This window comes from Conger conger, chromosome 18 (genome assembly GCF_963514075.1).
Source record: "Conger conger chromosome 18, fConCon1.1, whole genome shotgun sequence".
In the NCBI taxonomy this organism is placed as follows: Eukaryota; Metazoa; Chordata; class Actinopteri; order Anguilliformes; family Congridae; genus Conger; species Conger conger.
This window is the reverse complement of record NC_083777.1, coordinates 16,217,169-16,233,444: the sequence shown is the minus strand read 5'-3', so window position 1 is coordinate 16,233,444 and position 16,276 is coordinate 16,217,169. Positions and strand designations below refer to the sequence as shown.

Below are 16,276 nucleotides of genomic sequence, written 5' to 3'. Positions count from 1 at the left end.
CTAAGCTGGGTCCACACAGGCAGTGCATATCCCGGCTCTCTGTCGCTAGCGGTGCATGTGAGCCCTGCTTTTAAAAATCCCTGTCTCCTCAGAGTCAACAGTGTCACACAGCCAGTGCAACCCAGTACATCTGCAGCCCCCACACCATCAACAAACACAAATCTGTATTCCCCTGTTCCAGGCAGCACGCCGTAGTAAAGGCACACAAATCCATATGTCCCATCAGCCCACGGCTGGGTCCCGTCTCTCTCTCTCTCCTCGTCACCAGATTCCTTTATTTGTTTGCGTATTTTTACAAACGCCCCGGCAGGTGCACAATGTTAGTTTGTCCCGAGAATGTTTCGTGGAAATTATCTTTATGTGTAAAATTATTATTTCACGTTGGCCTTGTTGTCGTTGATTTGTTGCAGTAGAGCGATGATGTAATTTAGCTTTGCTACTGAAATATAATTTCAAATCAAAAATACAAAACTGTGACACAAAACTGAAAATAGAATTTATAAGTCTGGAGTATAAACGCATATATGGAAATCTACCTGTACTAATAAGAATCTGCTGTACAATTCTTATGAGCAAATCGAATTAAATGTATGTCACTGGGATCAAACCAAACGTGTAGCATTGATGGCTTTATCCAGGTCTGATGAAATTTCAAAATTCAGTTTAATAGATTGAAAAGAAATGTATTGTCAATCTAATTTAATCTGTAAAAAAAATTAAATAAGGCATTTTATATATATATTGGTCATTAACAGTAGAGAAACAATGTAAACGGCAAAAAATGGAACATTTCTACAAACGTATTACTCGAAGTTAGAGATTGAATACCTTATCAATTATGTTAAAGAGGGATTTTGGGGGGTTTTTATGGTCTCATTTGAATTCTAATAAATCTATAGAATGGCTGTATCTTGCATGGATTAGGTTGTGCAGCTATGTACATTTACCAATGGCTGGTTACAGACATACTCTGTATGTATGTGGAATGTGTATTTTGTTTAGCGTTGTTAACTGACTCTACAGCTTTAGCGATATTTTGTTGCTGGTCAGGGAGTGATATTAGCCGGGTGGCATCGCCCTGGCTCATGTTGTTCAGGTGAATGCACATGTTTCTTGCGCATCATAAAGTTCTCTGAATAAGTGCATCTTATAAATGAATGTAATGTCATTTAATTCCTTGTCCTAATAGAGAATTAAAAATACTGGATAAAACATCAGGAAATTAAATAGTTGTGTTCATATCAGATTAAATTATGTAATTGTCTGTTTAATTAATTATGTGATTATTTAATTGTGGCTTAATAGTGCCATGCACATTTCATGCATTGCCCTGATAAAGATGGGTACAGAGGACCCGTACTTCCAGACACGAAGGTCATCGCCTTTTATAGCGCCTTTCAGCCAGGATTCCCAAATGATGACAGGAAGTCATCATTTAGCCACCACCTTTTCTACTTCCCAATCTTCTGAATTAGCAGGCTTAAATTCTGCCATGGATTGTGTGTGTGTTTCATTTTTAAGTTGAAAGTGAGAAATTAATCCTGCCCAATTTATTATTATTATTTTTTTTATGTACTTTATTTATTTTTACATTACATTCTTCTATGGTACTGTTTTTGTTAAAACTCCAGTGTGTTTCGTTCAAAGCTGGGAGTGATGTCAAATTAAATGTGGAAAATGCAAAAAAAAGAAAGAAAAAAAAAGAAAAAGTGGTTAAAAGAGACGTTGCTCAGGTATCTCGGGGCTTTGTCTCTGCCGGGCTTTCTCTGAGTGCCTGTTAATTGCCTGTAATGTAGGCCCGGTGTGTGTGCCACCAGCTCTAATGCGCGAATCCTCACAGCTGAGCTCGCTGTCGCACACACGGCGTTACAGATTGTGGAGACATGGTGCTGTAAACAGCGCTCGCACACACTCATCTATCATGGCACGCTCCGTTAACTTGCCATCATGTTATTTTCTGCTTCTCGAGCCCTAACACACCAAAGGTTGCCCGCTGGCTGGGGCTTGGCGTCGACGACGCGGAGCAGGCAATAATGAATGCTTACCCATGTGTGTGTGGCCGTCCTCGCCGCTGAGCCGCTGTAATTTGTTTATCTGTCTAAAGATTATGCAGCCCGAAAATCCACAATTTTATGCTGCCTTTGTAAATGATCAAGTCTCGTTTGATGAATGTATCCGGCTCCTGAGAGGCGGCGGGCTGACGCGCGCGCTGGAAAGTGCTGATGCATGGCTCGTGGGGACGCACTGTTTGTGTTCCGCGGCCTGCCGTCTGCGCACGCCTTACCGCTGACCTTAAGACTACGTTATTGTTTTCAAGTTAATTCAGATATAAGCGTATTGCCTTTTTTTTTTTTTTTTTTTTAAAGGTTTTTGTTTTTTTGTTTTCTTTTTCCTTTTTTCTTCGAACCTGCCGCACGTTCAACCTAGCCATAGTAGATGGTACACAACACGGAGCCTGTCCTCTCTGTGTTGATGAAGGGATTTTCGACGATAAAAAATATATAACGAATATTTCCCACTAATTATAAGTAGGATATCAAGGCAAAAGTGATTGATTAACATTGTCTATATATATATTGTCATATCACACACATGTCTATACGGACGGTACACTGTATGTTTGTTTTTGCTATTATTAGGAGTGGTAGTAGTGGCGGTGGTGTTCATGTTGTTGTTATTGATCTCCAATGGTAATATCAAGTGCAGCAATTTGCAAGTTAAAATAAGCACCTCATTTAGTGATTTCTGGTTGAAGTATGCATTGTAACTTTCCCCAGTTGTATTGTAATTATGTAGCCTGTTAAGTAAATGTTGCTGGAAATTGTGTCTGAGAAGGTTTTAATTTTGCTGTTTGTTTCATGTGCTTTAACAGCCTGAAAATGAGGAGAAAACTATGGTTTATAACAATATCGGGGCCAACGTCTGCATGGGGGATCACAAGGTAATATTTTCCTGCACATTCATGTCACCCGTGTCTGTCTGTTTGTGTCATGTCTTGTTTAAGCAGTGGGTGTATCTATGATGTACTCTGCTTTTGTGGAAAAATATTTTGGTTATGTACAACAATTTAGGTCATTGGTTTCAAGTTTCATTGGTCAAGTTTTAAGTTGTTAAAAATGAGATCCTTGAGTCTCTGCAGGCTGCAGTACTTTGAATAAAAAAATAATTGTAACAAATTTGCACTTGGGTAACAGTGCACTTATTCTATCCACTATTCACTGAAATTAAAATCTAATCTAAATAAATAAAGCTATGATGACAAATGAAAACAGTGATATTTCCCTTGCATTCCCTGCTCAGTTATTGACGGGGTCCCACAGCAGGTTAGATTGAATGGCAGCCTTGTGTCTGTTCTCTCAGTGGCAAGCATCTGCCACCAATGGCGAAAAATAACAAATTATGACAGGTAGTAAAATGTCTCATTAAATGAAATGTCATCTGCTTGGCTCTGAGCCGATGTTCTGTTACGCGGGTCTGGCAGAGAACACTGTGTTTCGTACCGCGCCGAAATGACACACCAGTACGTTTCACCTGCACGCCAATATTAATGTGCTTATAATCTAAACGGATGTGATTATTTTGCGGCTCTGAACACAGAGCGTAGGTTCTGAGAGACAAACTGTTCTGAGATCTGTTCCATTCACCCACTAAGCTTAGCTGCCAAACTGTATTGACACCTGTTCTAGTCACACACTAGGCTTAGCTGCCATACTGAACTCTAGAGATCTGCTATATAGTTCCACTCCAGTTACTAATTTCTGGATTCTTTTAATTATATGTATAAATATAAAGACATCCATGCTTCTGAATTGTATTTTTGTATATACTTTTTGTTTGTGTTTATAAATGTGATGTGTGTCCATTCTTCCGTATTTTTACTGGTTGGGTCCTGTCTCGTCAGCGATGTCGTTGATCCTGCGGCGTGCGCGTGACCCTTTAACATGCAGGAGTGATGAGTTGTTATCCTGTCGTGAGTGAGCGGAGCCGGTCACTAACTCCTGCGTTTGCGTTCTTTCCCGCCCACAGCCTGTCTTCCTGTCCTTTCGATTAACAACAGGGGCAGGTAAAAATGCAAATAAACACACGTGTTGTGTTGTGCAGTGATGTCGTGGTAAATATTTATTTTCTATTATTATTATTATTATTATTATTATTATTATTATTATTATTACATGTAAATATTTCATATGCATGAATCATTTTGACGATGCCTTGAATTCCATTCAGTGATTTCACCCTTCATTCCCTCTTTCCATACTAGGGAAGCGTTGCCAAAGTTCAGAGAAGATTTTGCGGGAAGCCACCCTCCAGGACCATGCGAGCAATGGGTGTAATCCCAAACCCAACAGACTTTTTCAGCCCTGCCGATAAACGAACCCCTCGGCTCTGCACATCTACACTGCCCGTTTCAGTAACAACGTCGCTGTACATCTGGACTCTCCGCTCAAGAGGACACCGAAAAAAAACAATCTGGACCACGCCCGAGGGAAGCCTAGCTCACCTCACCAACTTGTCTCTTCCAGTGACTGAACCCAGAACTCTGGACAGACTCGCACATCGCACTCTTTTTTGCCAAAACTCTAATAGAAAGTCAGAATTTACTACATATTTTAGATACCATATTTACAATTTTAGATACACCTCTACATAGAAGCTATACTTCCATTCAGTATCTAAGTTGTTTAAAAAAAAAAAAGTGCAATGCAAAAAAAAGTTGTATATCTATATTGGTAGATTTATTTGTACATTGGATTGTATCAGTAGAGGTTATTTGCTGGTTTATAGTGCTGTTTTCTCTCTCCAGACCACACGCAGTCCCTGTGCTAGATTAGATAGGTATTTTCACGTCATTGATTTTGTCGTTGATGATTTGTGTGCGTACTACACACTGCCAAGCCTCGCGCAGCGGACGCTTCTCATTTTGTATACTTAAAAAGATAATTTATAATTCTTACCAAAATTAATGTTGAAGTTACGATATCTTACTGTGTGACTGCTTGCGTGTCCTGTCAATTGTCAGGATCTTTAAATCGAGCAATTAAAAAAAATTCAGCCAGTATGATTTATATAGCCTATCAAGGGTGTTTTAAGCAGTGCCATAGATCATGCAAGTATATAAGATATTGTTTATCACTTATAGCAGTCTCACTTATTATTATTCTAACTTATTTCTATGTAATAATATTATGGTTCTGAATGTGATGTTTTTAGATAGGTCTGGATATCTTTTAAAATTTGTAAACTGTTTTTGTCTATTTTTGTTACTGCATAACGGTGCCAAGTATTGTATACTGAAACAAAGACGTGAGAGACATAACGTAGTTTAATCCACTTGCAGGTAAAGGTCTGCTCACTTATGAATTGTACATATTCTTAAGCCAGAAACGGAGAGGAAAAGTTGCTTTTTAATTTTGTATGTAGCCTTCTGCAGCCTTCAGTGCGACGTTGCAAATAATTTCCTCTCATCGCTCGTTACAACATTAAACAGTGCTTAGAGAGCCTGTTGATGAAACACAAACGTTTCTTTTATTGATTTAATTTAGTACACTACAGAGTTCACCAACTGTGTGAAGCCATCAGATTGACGCTTGATTCTTTCAGCTAAATCACCCCAAGTGGAAATGATTTTGTGCCTGCCTCGGAATTTATGTGGTATTGACAGTGTGATTTGGTCCATAGACAACTGCTTGTAAACTTTTTTTTTTTGCAGGTCACGTGATAGCTTGGGAATGTCGCGGTGTTTTTGCTCTTCTCTCTCTGTCGATAGAGGTTCAACTCCGTGAACGAAATGACCGCAGCAGTAGGATGTGTGGCTCTGAAGCAATAAAACTATTAGAACTAAAGTGATGTTTGTCATTTATTAACCTCGCGCAGTTTTTATCAACTATTTAGCCATTGGCACAGGACAGTTGTGGCTAATTGGAACAAGTGGTCTCGAGATTAGACCACTGAACTCGGTTTAAGAGGGATTCTCCTGCAAATGTGCAACTAAACCTCATTTTAATTCTGGGTATGCCGTTGATTTTGGTCCTCATATTTTTTTACATTCACTTGTAACCATAGTACTGTTGCATTCACTGTTGTAGATCATTGTTAAATTCCCATTATAACATGTAGGCTATTTAATGGAAGATGCCCGGAACAGAATCGGGCTTTCTCTGAATTAAATGTTGATGTTCTTGTTAGGGATCATAATTATCGTCCCACCTACACCAAAATATCCTTGTAATACTATCATTGTAACTTATTTACATGTTTTATTAATTTGTTTCACCAGAATGTAGCTTTTGAATAGTAAAAACTGTAATACCACCTGTCAACTTCTGAAGGGAAGTTCGTTTATAATTGGCAAGTAGCATTTCTTGTAGGTAGGCTACACTTCTTCATAAAATGACAAAATACTAAATGAATGAAAATAACTGGTTGGCCTATCGGGAATATACTTCATTAGCAAGTGATTAAAATGTATGATGAGAGATAATTTAATAGCTATCTGCGAATCACCTCTCTTAAGAATAGTTGGCTAAAATATGCTTCATTAGTGACTTTCAGAGCTCAAATGTCTAATGACAATTCTGGAGATGAGAGTAAGCGCACGAAAAAATTTCATGAAGCAAAATTTTTTAATTTGCCTTCAATTTATGACACTATATTTTTTAGGTTTTCTTAGTTTATAATGGAAGGTTCCTTCAAATTAACCAAACAATGTTCGAATTGTTAATGGAAGGTTCCTTCAAATTAACCGAACAATGTTCGAATTGAGACCCCATAAAAATCATCTTGGTGTAAGAAATACAAATTCTAGGTTTATCCAGTGAAATACTTTAAATTTAAAATTAATGGAAAATGTTTTGAGCTTCATGAAATTCGAACATCAATCGTATTTTTCTAAATTCGCACTTGTGAATATTTTAGTTCTTAAATTATCATTAGACATTCCACTAGATACAAATTATATATTCAGTTGATGGTTTTATTGTTGAATCGGTGTATTTCCCAACAAATCGGCTTGTCCTTGGTTATAGCCTATGTCCCATCCCCGCTATCACATTTCACTTAAATTGGTTACACGTAGGCCTAATTCGTTATTGGCATATTCTCCCAAAATGTTTTGCACTCTTAAAATGTAAGCGCTAGTCAATTGTATTCATAGTAATATGCTATACGTTTGTTCGTTATTAAATCATTAAAATTCGATTGAAAGATAAGACAATTTTGGTCTGTTATATTCCTGAAATAAATTCGTTATATCATAAGAAAAGTTCTAAAGCAAATGAATCCCAGAAATATGTAATAGTTTTATACATTTAGCAACTGTGGACACATGTCCATGTATGTATAGGACAGATTAATTACACTTTGCAGAAAGATCATCTATTTGGTTTTTACTTGTCGACGTTAAGGAGGGGACCAAGTTAGTTTGGAAATTACCAGAAAACAAATGACTCTTCATTTATTTAACCATTCAGCAGACGGCTTGTCCTGAGCGAATTTACTCTAAATTAATTTTGACCAAAAAGGCATTATAGTTTTATTTTGACCAAAAAACGTATTCCTAAAGCTCAATATAAAATGGTGTTCTGCAAGTCATGTGACCAATTCCATGTCAATGCAATAGCAAAATGCCTGACCGTATAGGCCTACCGAATCCCGTTATAATAAAGATTTAAAACAAAAGATTGTTAAATAATTTATTGATAATACAAAGTTTTTTCTTCCTAACTCTTGTGGAAGCAATATTCTCGTGTTTCAATTTATAGAATAGTCCCGTTTTCCAGTTTTGGCTGTTTGGTAAAATAAAAACAAGTTCCTTCATTTGGGGACGGGGGTGCTGTCGCAGTGGAAAATGTTAAAACAAAATTTCTTTTTACATGATAATTTACAACATTTGTATTTTTTACATGAAGAACTTTGTATTGAATTCTAGCTGTAGAACTTGGCAGAGATTGTTAGGTAACATTTTGTGAAAAACAAAATTAGACATTCAGAAAGGTGAAGAAGTTCCGGGATTGTGGGTGTGTCTGGGGGGTCCAAGTCCAACGCGCAATTGTTTAATTACATAACTTACTCGGTAAAAAATATATACATCTCACTTACATTATCGTCTGTACATCACTAATAACACCACTTAGCGCCGCATTTTAATTTCTTTTAAACATGTATACCCTGCTTAAGTCAGCTTTATAAGCCTCTTGGAATATCTGAGTCTTTCTCTCCGTCACGTGTCATCACAAGGCGTCCGAGCTGTTGCTGCACGGGCTGATTAGGGTCAGATTCGTGGCCTTGTGCTTTTTCAGCAGTCTCGTTATCTTTTCGTCGTCCGAATTTGGGTCCAGGGGTTTGTTGTATTCGTCGTCATCCTCATTGTCCGAACTTTCCTTCATCTTCTCGGTTTCTGAGTCATGTTTCTTTTTGGCCGTTGCCATTTCCGCCGCGTGCCTCTTCCGCCATTTAGTTCTCCTATTCTGAAACCACACCTGTTGTAAAGGAAAAACCAAATGGGTTATGTCAATTAAATATTTCAAGTGTGCAGCGGAAAATAGCACTTGGCTCGGTTAGATGTTAAATAAACATCAAATTGTTTAAAATATACTAAAGATATTTTGTGAAATATCTTTCAGATATGTTGTTAGCGTTAGAGAGTGCTTCAGCTCTGTGGGTCTAGTGGATTAATTTAATAATAATAATAATAATAATAATAATAATAGCAGCAGAAATAACCATAACAAATCAACATTAAAATATAAAAAATAACCTACTACACGTAAAAAGACCGACTTCTACCAGTAGGCCGAATATTAACTACTACTACTACTACTACTACTACTACTACTACTACTACTACTACTACTAATAATAATAATAATAATAGGCCTAATAATAATAATAATAATAATAATAATAATAATAATATGCCTAATAATAACAACAACAAACATTTATCAGTCGGCCTTTCACGAAAATCATTTATCTATCGATCTTAGTGGTGAGCAATTGTACGTATAGGCCTATTATAAATTTGTATATTGGGCTGTGATGCCAAATTTCACAAAAAAACATTTTATTTTCATTTAGGATATACAGTTAATGAACTTGACAGTGTGTACCTTGACCTGGCTCTCTGTCATTCCCAAAGAATAGGCGAGTCGGGCTCTCTCGGGACCTGCTAGATACTTGGTCTGTTCAAAAGTTTTCTCCAAAGCGAAAATCTGCTGTCCCGAAAATGTGGGCCTGGAGTGTTTCTTCTTGCCGTCCTTATCCAGCATGATGTTAGCTTGGCCTAAAAAGAGGGACACCAAAAACACTATTTATAAATATGCATCTACGAGCAAGGCTAAAACGGTACCACACACATTGAAATGCTACATTTTGCATTTTAGCTCAGTAAAAAGAAACGTAAATTCCCAACATGTGCATTTAATTACATCTCCATTGTAGCTAATTCTCTTTTTCCATGTCGTGTTAAAAATGGTCTATAAGTTCGCAGGCGAAATAGGCCTTATATCATTATTTCAACAAAGAACAGACAACGTTGCGATAAAATATATTATATGCGATATTTTCTAGGTTTAGGCCGACTTAATTGCTAAATATTTATACAGATTTTTTCTCTATCACATTTAGGGACACAACGGCCCTAAACGACCCTACAGGCAACAATATTGGGACTGAAATAAAAACATTGTTACCCTACATAAAAGTAACGTTATACAAAAACCGACGTTGCTATCTTTTGATGATATTTTCTTCTAATGTTTTCACTTCTGTTAATTATTACCTCCTCGCGCAATAATAAGCGAAAAACTCACCCGGACACTGGACCCGCGCGTCCCTCCACGGTGAGGTCTGCATCATACCGGGCCAGAATATCGGCGCTCTCCCTGGCAGCTCTGTCAGCGGTTTCGGGTACCGAGAGACGGCCGCTGGGTTAAAGTACATTCCTGCAGAAGTGGCCAGTCCATTTATCCGCGGAAATCCCGAAAGCAGTTGTCCAGCCGTGGTAATAGGTCTACCCAAGATATCGCTAATTCCATGCGGCGTCCCCAGAGGGATCTGTGAGTTCAAACTCGCGAGAGAAGGTGCTTTGAAACCCGAGGGATTCTGCAAAGTGTAGGGGAATAAAGATGTCTTCATCTCCGTCATGTTGTGCAATGCTGCCAGCGGTGTACTGCCGAGGACGAAAGCACTCTGCCGATTAGCATCCATCTGCCCAACAGCTAACATTTGTGAGCATGGACCACCAATTTCACCCGGCTAAAAATAGTAAAAGAAAAAAGAAAAGAAAAGAAAAAGGGGATTGAAGAATAAAAAGAAAGGCAGTTACCACAGCCAGGCTTTCTGCGAATGATCCTGGAGACTGTAGCCGCTAAAGCTGAGAACTAACTTTGCGGAGAGCAAGACAGTCTGACTTTTCCAAGCAGAACTTCACTAACTTGTTCGGCTGAGAGAGAATAGCAAAAATTCAGTCTCGATTTCAGACAGTCACTGGTGTGTTCGCCGCATGCGTCCAGAATGAGTATCCACAAGGAAGTCGGAAGATCAGATGATGTTTTTGAGTGGTTTTGATAGCAGGCATTAAGGTCGACTTTCTTGGTAAATTGACTCAGGCTGTGATAGGAGCGGAGCGGGATGCACTGATAACCGCGCAGCCACCTGCAGGCGAATATTTCCCATTGGATAGCGTTGAGTGAGGCTGTTCTCTGATTGGAGAACACAGGCTCGGGCACTTTGCATGCATGTCACTCGGACAAAGCCACACTCTATCAAGGTCTTATTGTACTGCTATTACTGATGCATCGTACTGTAGAAATCATTGTTTCAAGATTTGACAAAAAAGACATATTTACTTTATAACCAATTACCACTGACAAAGTAAGTACATTAACCTCAATACAACTCTGCTGTACGATGATGCCATTGTTGCAAGTGAATTGGGAAGGAAGATTGACGATAATATGAAGCCTTTTAGTCATACTATACTTAAAATTCCAGAGAATATTTATTTTTTAAAACATAAAGCAATTTACACAAATAAAAACATTGCAAATCAATACGGAAAAAAAATGCTCCCAAATACCATTAACTAGTTCTAACATTTTCCCAAAATCCTGAGCAGGCCTATTGGGCAAATATTACATGGAAAAGTGCCTGAACACAGTATTTTTATATTTGTTTTATTTGGTAACGCATGAGCATACGTATTTTATGAAAAAGAAAATGGTAATAAACCAATGGACCGATTCTTCAAAATATTCTTGTGTATTATAGTATGATATTAGTTATTATAGTATTGTAGTATAATGTCTATAAAATAAGAGAGTATTTTATTTAGTGAAGCGGTAAATCTTTCCCCCTGAGCTGTTCCTGGGCGGGCTTTGTAAACTGCTCGAGATGTTATCGTTTCCTCTTCACAAGGAAATCAGATAACATATTTGTAGTCTTTTATTTGAAAACTAATTGACAGGTGTCCACTTCCTTCGACCTCATGTTCTACAAATAGTGTTGCAACACCTATATGACAGGCCCTTTCTCTGGAAAAAGTTCTTGCTTGTTTTTATTATAACTAGTATTGTTGTTTTTATTTGCATTGTTGAAGAGGTTGACCACGTCTCTGAGAAGCGCGAGGCCCTTAACGTCATCAGAGTGAGTGCTGCTCTTTGCCTCGCGCTAATATTTTATGGAGATGTGAAAATGTTGCGAGCATGAAATATGGCCATGCTGGAATTGGAAAGGGTTCAGCATAGGTACCATGCACGTTGGACAATATAGAAATCAACTTGTATTCATAGGATGTTCCCCCTTTCTTTTAATAAGGCGCTGTTGTTTAAAATAGTCTATTTTGAGCTGTAGGCGCATTTGCGGCTTTACAATTTTTTTCTACGGTTTTCGGGCCACAGTTGTAGGAAATAAGTAACGTAAAATACAAGAACAATCAACCATTCATTTTAAATCTTCGAAATTAATATAAAGAATCAGAAAAATATATATTTGTATTGATTTCATAGGAAATTTTGTATTTATTTATGTAGCCTTGTCTAGTTGTATTCTGATTTCACATGTATGTCTCTATATTATGTTCTTAAGTATATTTAGCCCATTCGACGGTATTCACTTGTGCGCTGAAAATAGTCAATATCCGTCAGTAAACCGAGGACTTTTTACTGACCCACAGAAACCAATCAGTTGGCCGTGGTATCCACTACATTTGACGTGGAATTCACCATTAATTCTGATTAAATGTGTACATAGAGTAAAAGAGAACCATTTTAAATCGCCCGTTAACGTCCCGGTCCGAGCCCCACTGAAGTGGTACTACTATGCGCGTTAAAGCTCATACAGTCGGTTCTAGCAAACGTAAAAGGCCATTTCTGAATAATAATGCTAAGAAACTGTTTTATATTCTAATTTGAACAATTTCCATTGAGATGCACTTGTTGTAATGCAACACCTGCAAGTAAACATTTAAACAATAAAAGCCAGAATAATTCCAACATTAAAACTGAACGAGTATGTTTTTCTACAAATAGTGCGCAGTAGAATACAGACGTTATCAATGTCATAGACTATCTGAAATGTCTGAAATGTATGCTTACTTTTCGAAATTAAAGGGACATACCAAGAATTACAATAGCGCAGGAGTAAAACAACAAAAGTATATTTACATACATTTAAAATAGTATTAAAATTTTTTGAAGTATTTTGCATCGATACATCAATGACCTAAACCATGCAAGCTGTTCGTAAAAATATAAATCCGTAGATACTTTTAAATATTTTTGTCTGCCTTTCAACTGGATATTTTTGAGAACAAGATGGTTTTGCGTTATATCACACGTTTATAATCAAATTCGAAGAACAACAGAAAACTTTTCTTTGTAGTTGAATGCTAAATGCAATTTCAGCAATTTTAAGTAACGTGTCATTGTAATTTTACCAATACTGTAACAGCAGTCAAATTATAATACTGTTTTTTGTGTTGATGTATTTACGCATAGATTTCCCATCCATTCAGGCAACTGTTACCTAATACTGTTATATTAATAATATGAATACTGTTATGTAAGACATAGAAATAAGTAAATAATTCTTACGCTTGTTCTGATTACTCATGTTTATGGTGATAGTGATGATGATGAAAATGGTGATAATGTGATGATGATGATGATAATGATAATGATTATTATTACTATTATCATTATTATTATTATTATTATTATTATTATTATTATTATTATCATTATTATTATTATTATTATTATTAGTCGTAGTCGTAGTCGTAGTAGTAGTAGTAGTATCATATGTAGGCTAGATATATACTACAACATATATCATTTTGATGTTTTTCTATTGTGTGGTATTGGTACTATAATAATAATAATAATAATAATAATAATAATAATAATAATAATAATAATAATAATAATAATGAGGTATTCTACATTAATTTTAACGAAGCGTTGTAAGTTTTATAGTTGCTATGAAATGATACAATGCAGTGTGCTCTGAACATTTTCAAGAGGCTTAAAGAGCCATCTGGCGGTCATATGAGTAAATGCCCATTTTACCCAGGAGGAGTAGGTCTAATGTCGGGCCATGGGTCTCTCCTAGTGTCAGACTCTATTCAAGGGGGGCCGCAGTGTTTGCTGTGTGTTTCACTAATCAAGTAATCAAGTGAGTAATTTAAGTAAAGGCCTAAATTGACTGCTTATTGAAAGGAAATCATGAATACCTGCAGGCACTGAGGACTTCTGGGTTATATACAGTATGTTTGTCATGCTTTTGCTAGTGTGTATATATTGTTTTTCAAGGTCAGTTTAAGATCAAATTAATGTTATTGACACATCGATATGTTATCTTTGTATCGATTTCAAAAGGATCCAGATGTGGGTCATTATCTTTCCCTTCTGTTGCTGAACCATTTTAGTCCTGAAGTCCTGGACTAAACTGAGTTTTATATGGAGAATCTCCATTCAAAATTTAATTTAATTTGTGTCAATGAAACTGGCCCTGAGGCTGAAACTCATAGTATGACTGATATGAATATATTAGCAGAAATGAAAAATATTTTCTCAATAATAGCAAGATTGTATACCCTTCTGAACGTGTTTCACACCATTTACACACACACACACACACACACACACACACACACACACACACACACACACACACACACACACACACACACACACACACATACACACACACAAAAAGACATACACACACACTGACCTGTTAGGAACAGGGAAGAAGGTGAGTTTGAACCTTCTTGGGACACAGAGCTGAAACAACTATTGAATCTTAATATCATCATTTAATATCATCAGTACCATGCTGTCAATCAAGAAAGGCAGTTTTGAAGCTTACTGTTGGTAGTCAGGACATTGGGATCACGGAGAAAATATACAGAATTTACAGACAGGTGTCGTGCATGCATGACTGGACTGGACTATCGCTGGCTAGCGACCCCTGCTAGTTGATCGGACACCTGAGGACTGCAGGACTGCATGATAAAGCCACAGAGGAAAGGTCCTCCTCTGACTCCACTCTATGTGAGCGTAGCAGCAGTCTGTGGTCTGAAAAGACACCACATTTTCAAACTGCGCTCGAACACAGAACAGTAGGGAATTCCAGATAAGGGTAGGAATAGCCTCACACTGGGAGACAAATTTACTTAAATAAATGCAATTCAGAAAATAAGGTAAGGATTTCCCCAGGTCAGTTCACAGAGATTCCCAGATTCAAAGTTTCAAAGATTCAGCCATTTATAGTATGACAAAAAATGCATTAACAGATTATTCCTGAGATTGTAGAATATTATGTATTATGCAAACAAATTAATAAAATGAATGAAATAATGATTTAAATGTATGTGATAGGAAACTAATGAAGATGGTGAACAATGCCCTCTAAAGGGGACAAGAGTGTATTACAGTGCTGAAGCAACTGGAGAACATGCACCATATTATGTATTTGTTGTTTTCAGTTCCTCCTTTTAATATTACAGTACTGCCATTTAGCAGACACACTTCTCTGGAGCAACCTCATCTAATTTTACATGGTGTCTATTCATACAAATGGATGTATACTGAAATAATTCAGGTTATGAACTTAAAGATGAACTTAAAGAAATTCCCTCACTGGGAATCTAACATGTTACCATTGGGTTCCAAACCCACTTTCCACTCAGGTATACCAATATCAGCAGCAGTACCACTGACTCTAAGCATGCATGTTTTAACACATCACTCTGGCTCACTCTCTCCCCAGCAGGGGTTCCCAGACTGGGTCAGGACCACCTCAGGAACTCACAGGAGGGGTTTTAGGAGGTTCTGAGGTAGACCCCACTGATCGATCCGCTGTGCTCAAAAATCAATGCATATTTCCAGATTACATTATATCCCTGCAGGAAATGCTCTCCTTCGGGTGGCTAATAAAATAAAGTTAATGTGTACTTCAAATGAGTTTATAAGGATGAGATTAATGGAGAAGATGGCAGTGAGCTGTCTAATAATAGCCAGTAAAAATGCTCATGAGGAGAATTTGAATCAAATATGCTTCCCGCATAATGATTATTTGGACAGTACATCATATTAAATGAAGTGCCAATACAGGTAACTGCCAAATACAGAACACTTGGATACATGAGTGATGAAAAGGTATATTGATAGCAGGTGTGTCACAGGTGAATTAGGAAAGTAGCATTCCTCCATGCCTGTAGTTGTGTGGAGATGCTTGGCCTTTATTCTGGCTGGAAGAGATCTCAGGGACTGTTAAAGAGGGGTGGTTATTGGGACACTCAGTGGCTGAGACTGCTGAACCTGCTGGTGTCTCACAAGGAAGAGTGGCAGCAAAGCTGATGATGAAGTGTAGGAAAGACATGACAACTCTCAGCTGACTAACTATCAATATAGGGCGTGAGCTGGCCATTTAATGAAGATCAGTCCACCGATAACCTCACAGAAAGGGATGCTATGGTTGTAGTTTATTATTTTATTTTGCAGGTGACCTGTGAACTGAAGTATTGGGAACATCTAGTATTGCTGACGTCCGTAATGGCAGCCACGCATTGACTGGAATGGACTGCAGAAGATGCTCTATTGCAGGTGAGTTCACCTGAGTACATTACTCTCCTCCATCCCCCACACCAGTGATGATGGTAGGCCTGTAACTCTTCCCCAATGGGTTGCTCTTACCATGAACAGCGCTACAATCCCTATGTAAGATAATGTGCAGCTGATGCTGTAATGGGAAGTTCCTGTCTTTATTCAATCTA

General features: G+C 37.5%; 2 protein-coding genes across 2 annotated transcripts in view; one reads left to right on the top strand and one right to left on the bottom strand.

The window, feature by feature from the left end:
• Positions 1 to 5,843, top strand: part of LOC133118143 (inositol polyphosphate-5-phosphatase A) — a 128,499-nt gene extending 122,656 nt beyond the window's left edge. Inside the window, exons 14-16 of the mRNA XM_061227930.1 lie at positions 2,873 to 2,941; positions 4,027 to 4,111; positions 4,262 to 5,843. Of these exons, the coding sequence (XP_061083914.1) occupies positions 2,873 to 2,941; positions 4,027 to 4,104 (147 nt within the window). The 3' untranslated portion in view covers positions 4,105 to 4,111; positions 4,262 to 5,843. The remainder of the gene's footprint in view (positions 1 to 2,872; positions 2,942 to 4,026; positions 4,112 to 4,261) is intronic.
• A 1,834-nt stretch (positions 5,844 to 7,677) lies between these two features.
• Positions 7,678 to 10,594, bottom strand: nkx6.2 (NK6 homeobox 2). The gene is made up of 3 exons (XM_061228627.1): positions 9,810 to 10,594; positions 9,108 to 9,280; positions 7,678 to 8,477 (listed from the first exon to the last, which is right to left on the bottom strand). The coding sequence occupies exons 1-3, from the start codon at positions 10,222 to 10,224 to the stop codon at positions 8,229 to 8,231; spliced, it is 837 nt and encodes a 278-aa protein (XP_061084611.1). The 5' UTR covers positions 10,225 to 10,594; the 3' UTR covers positions 7,678 to 8,228.
• Positions 10,595 to 16,276: the final 5,682 nt, after the last annotated feature.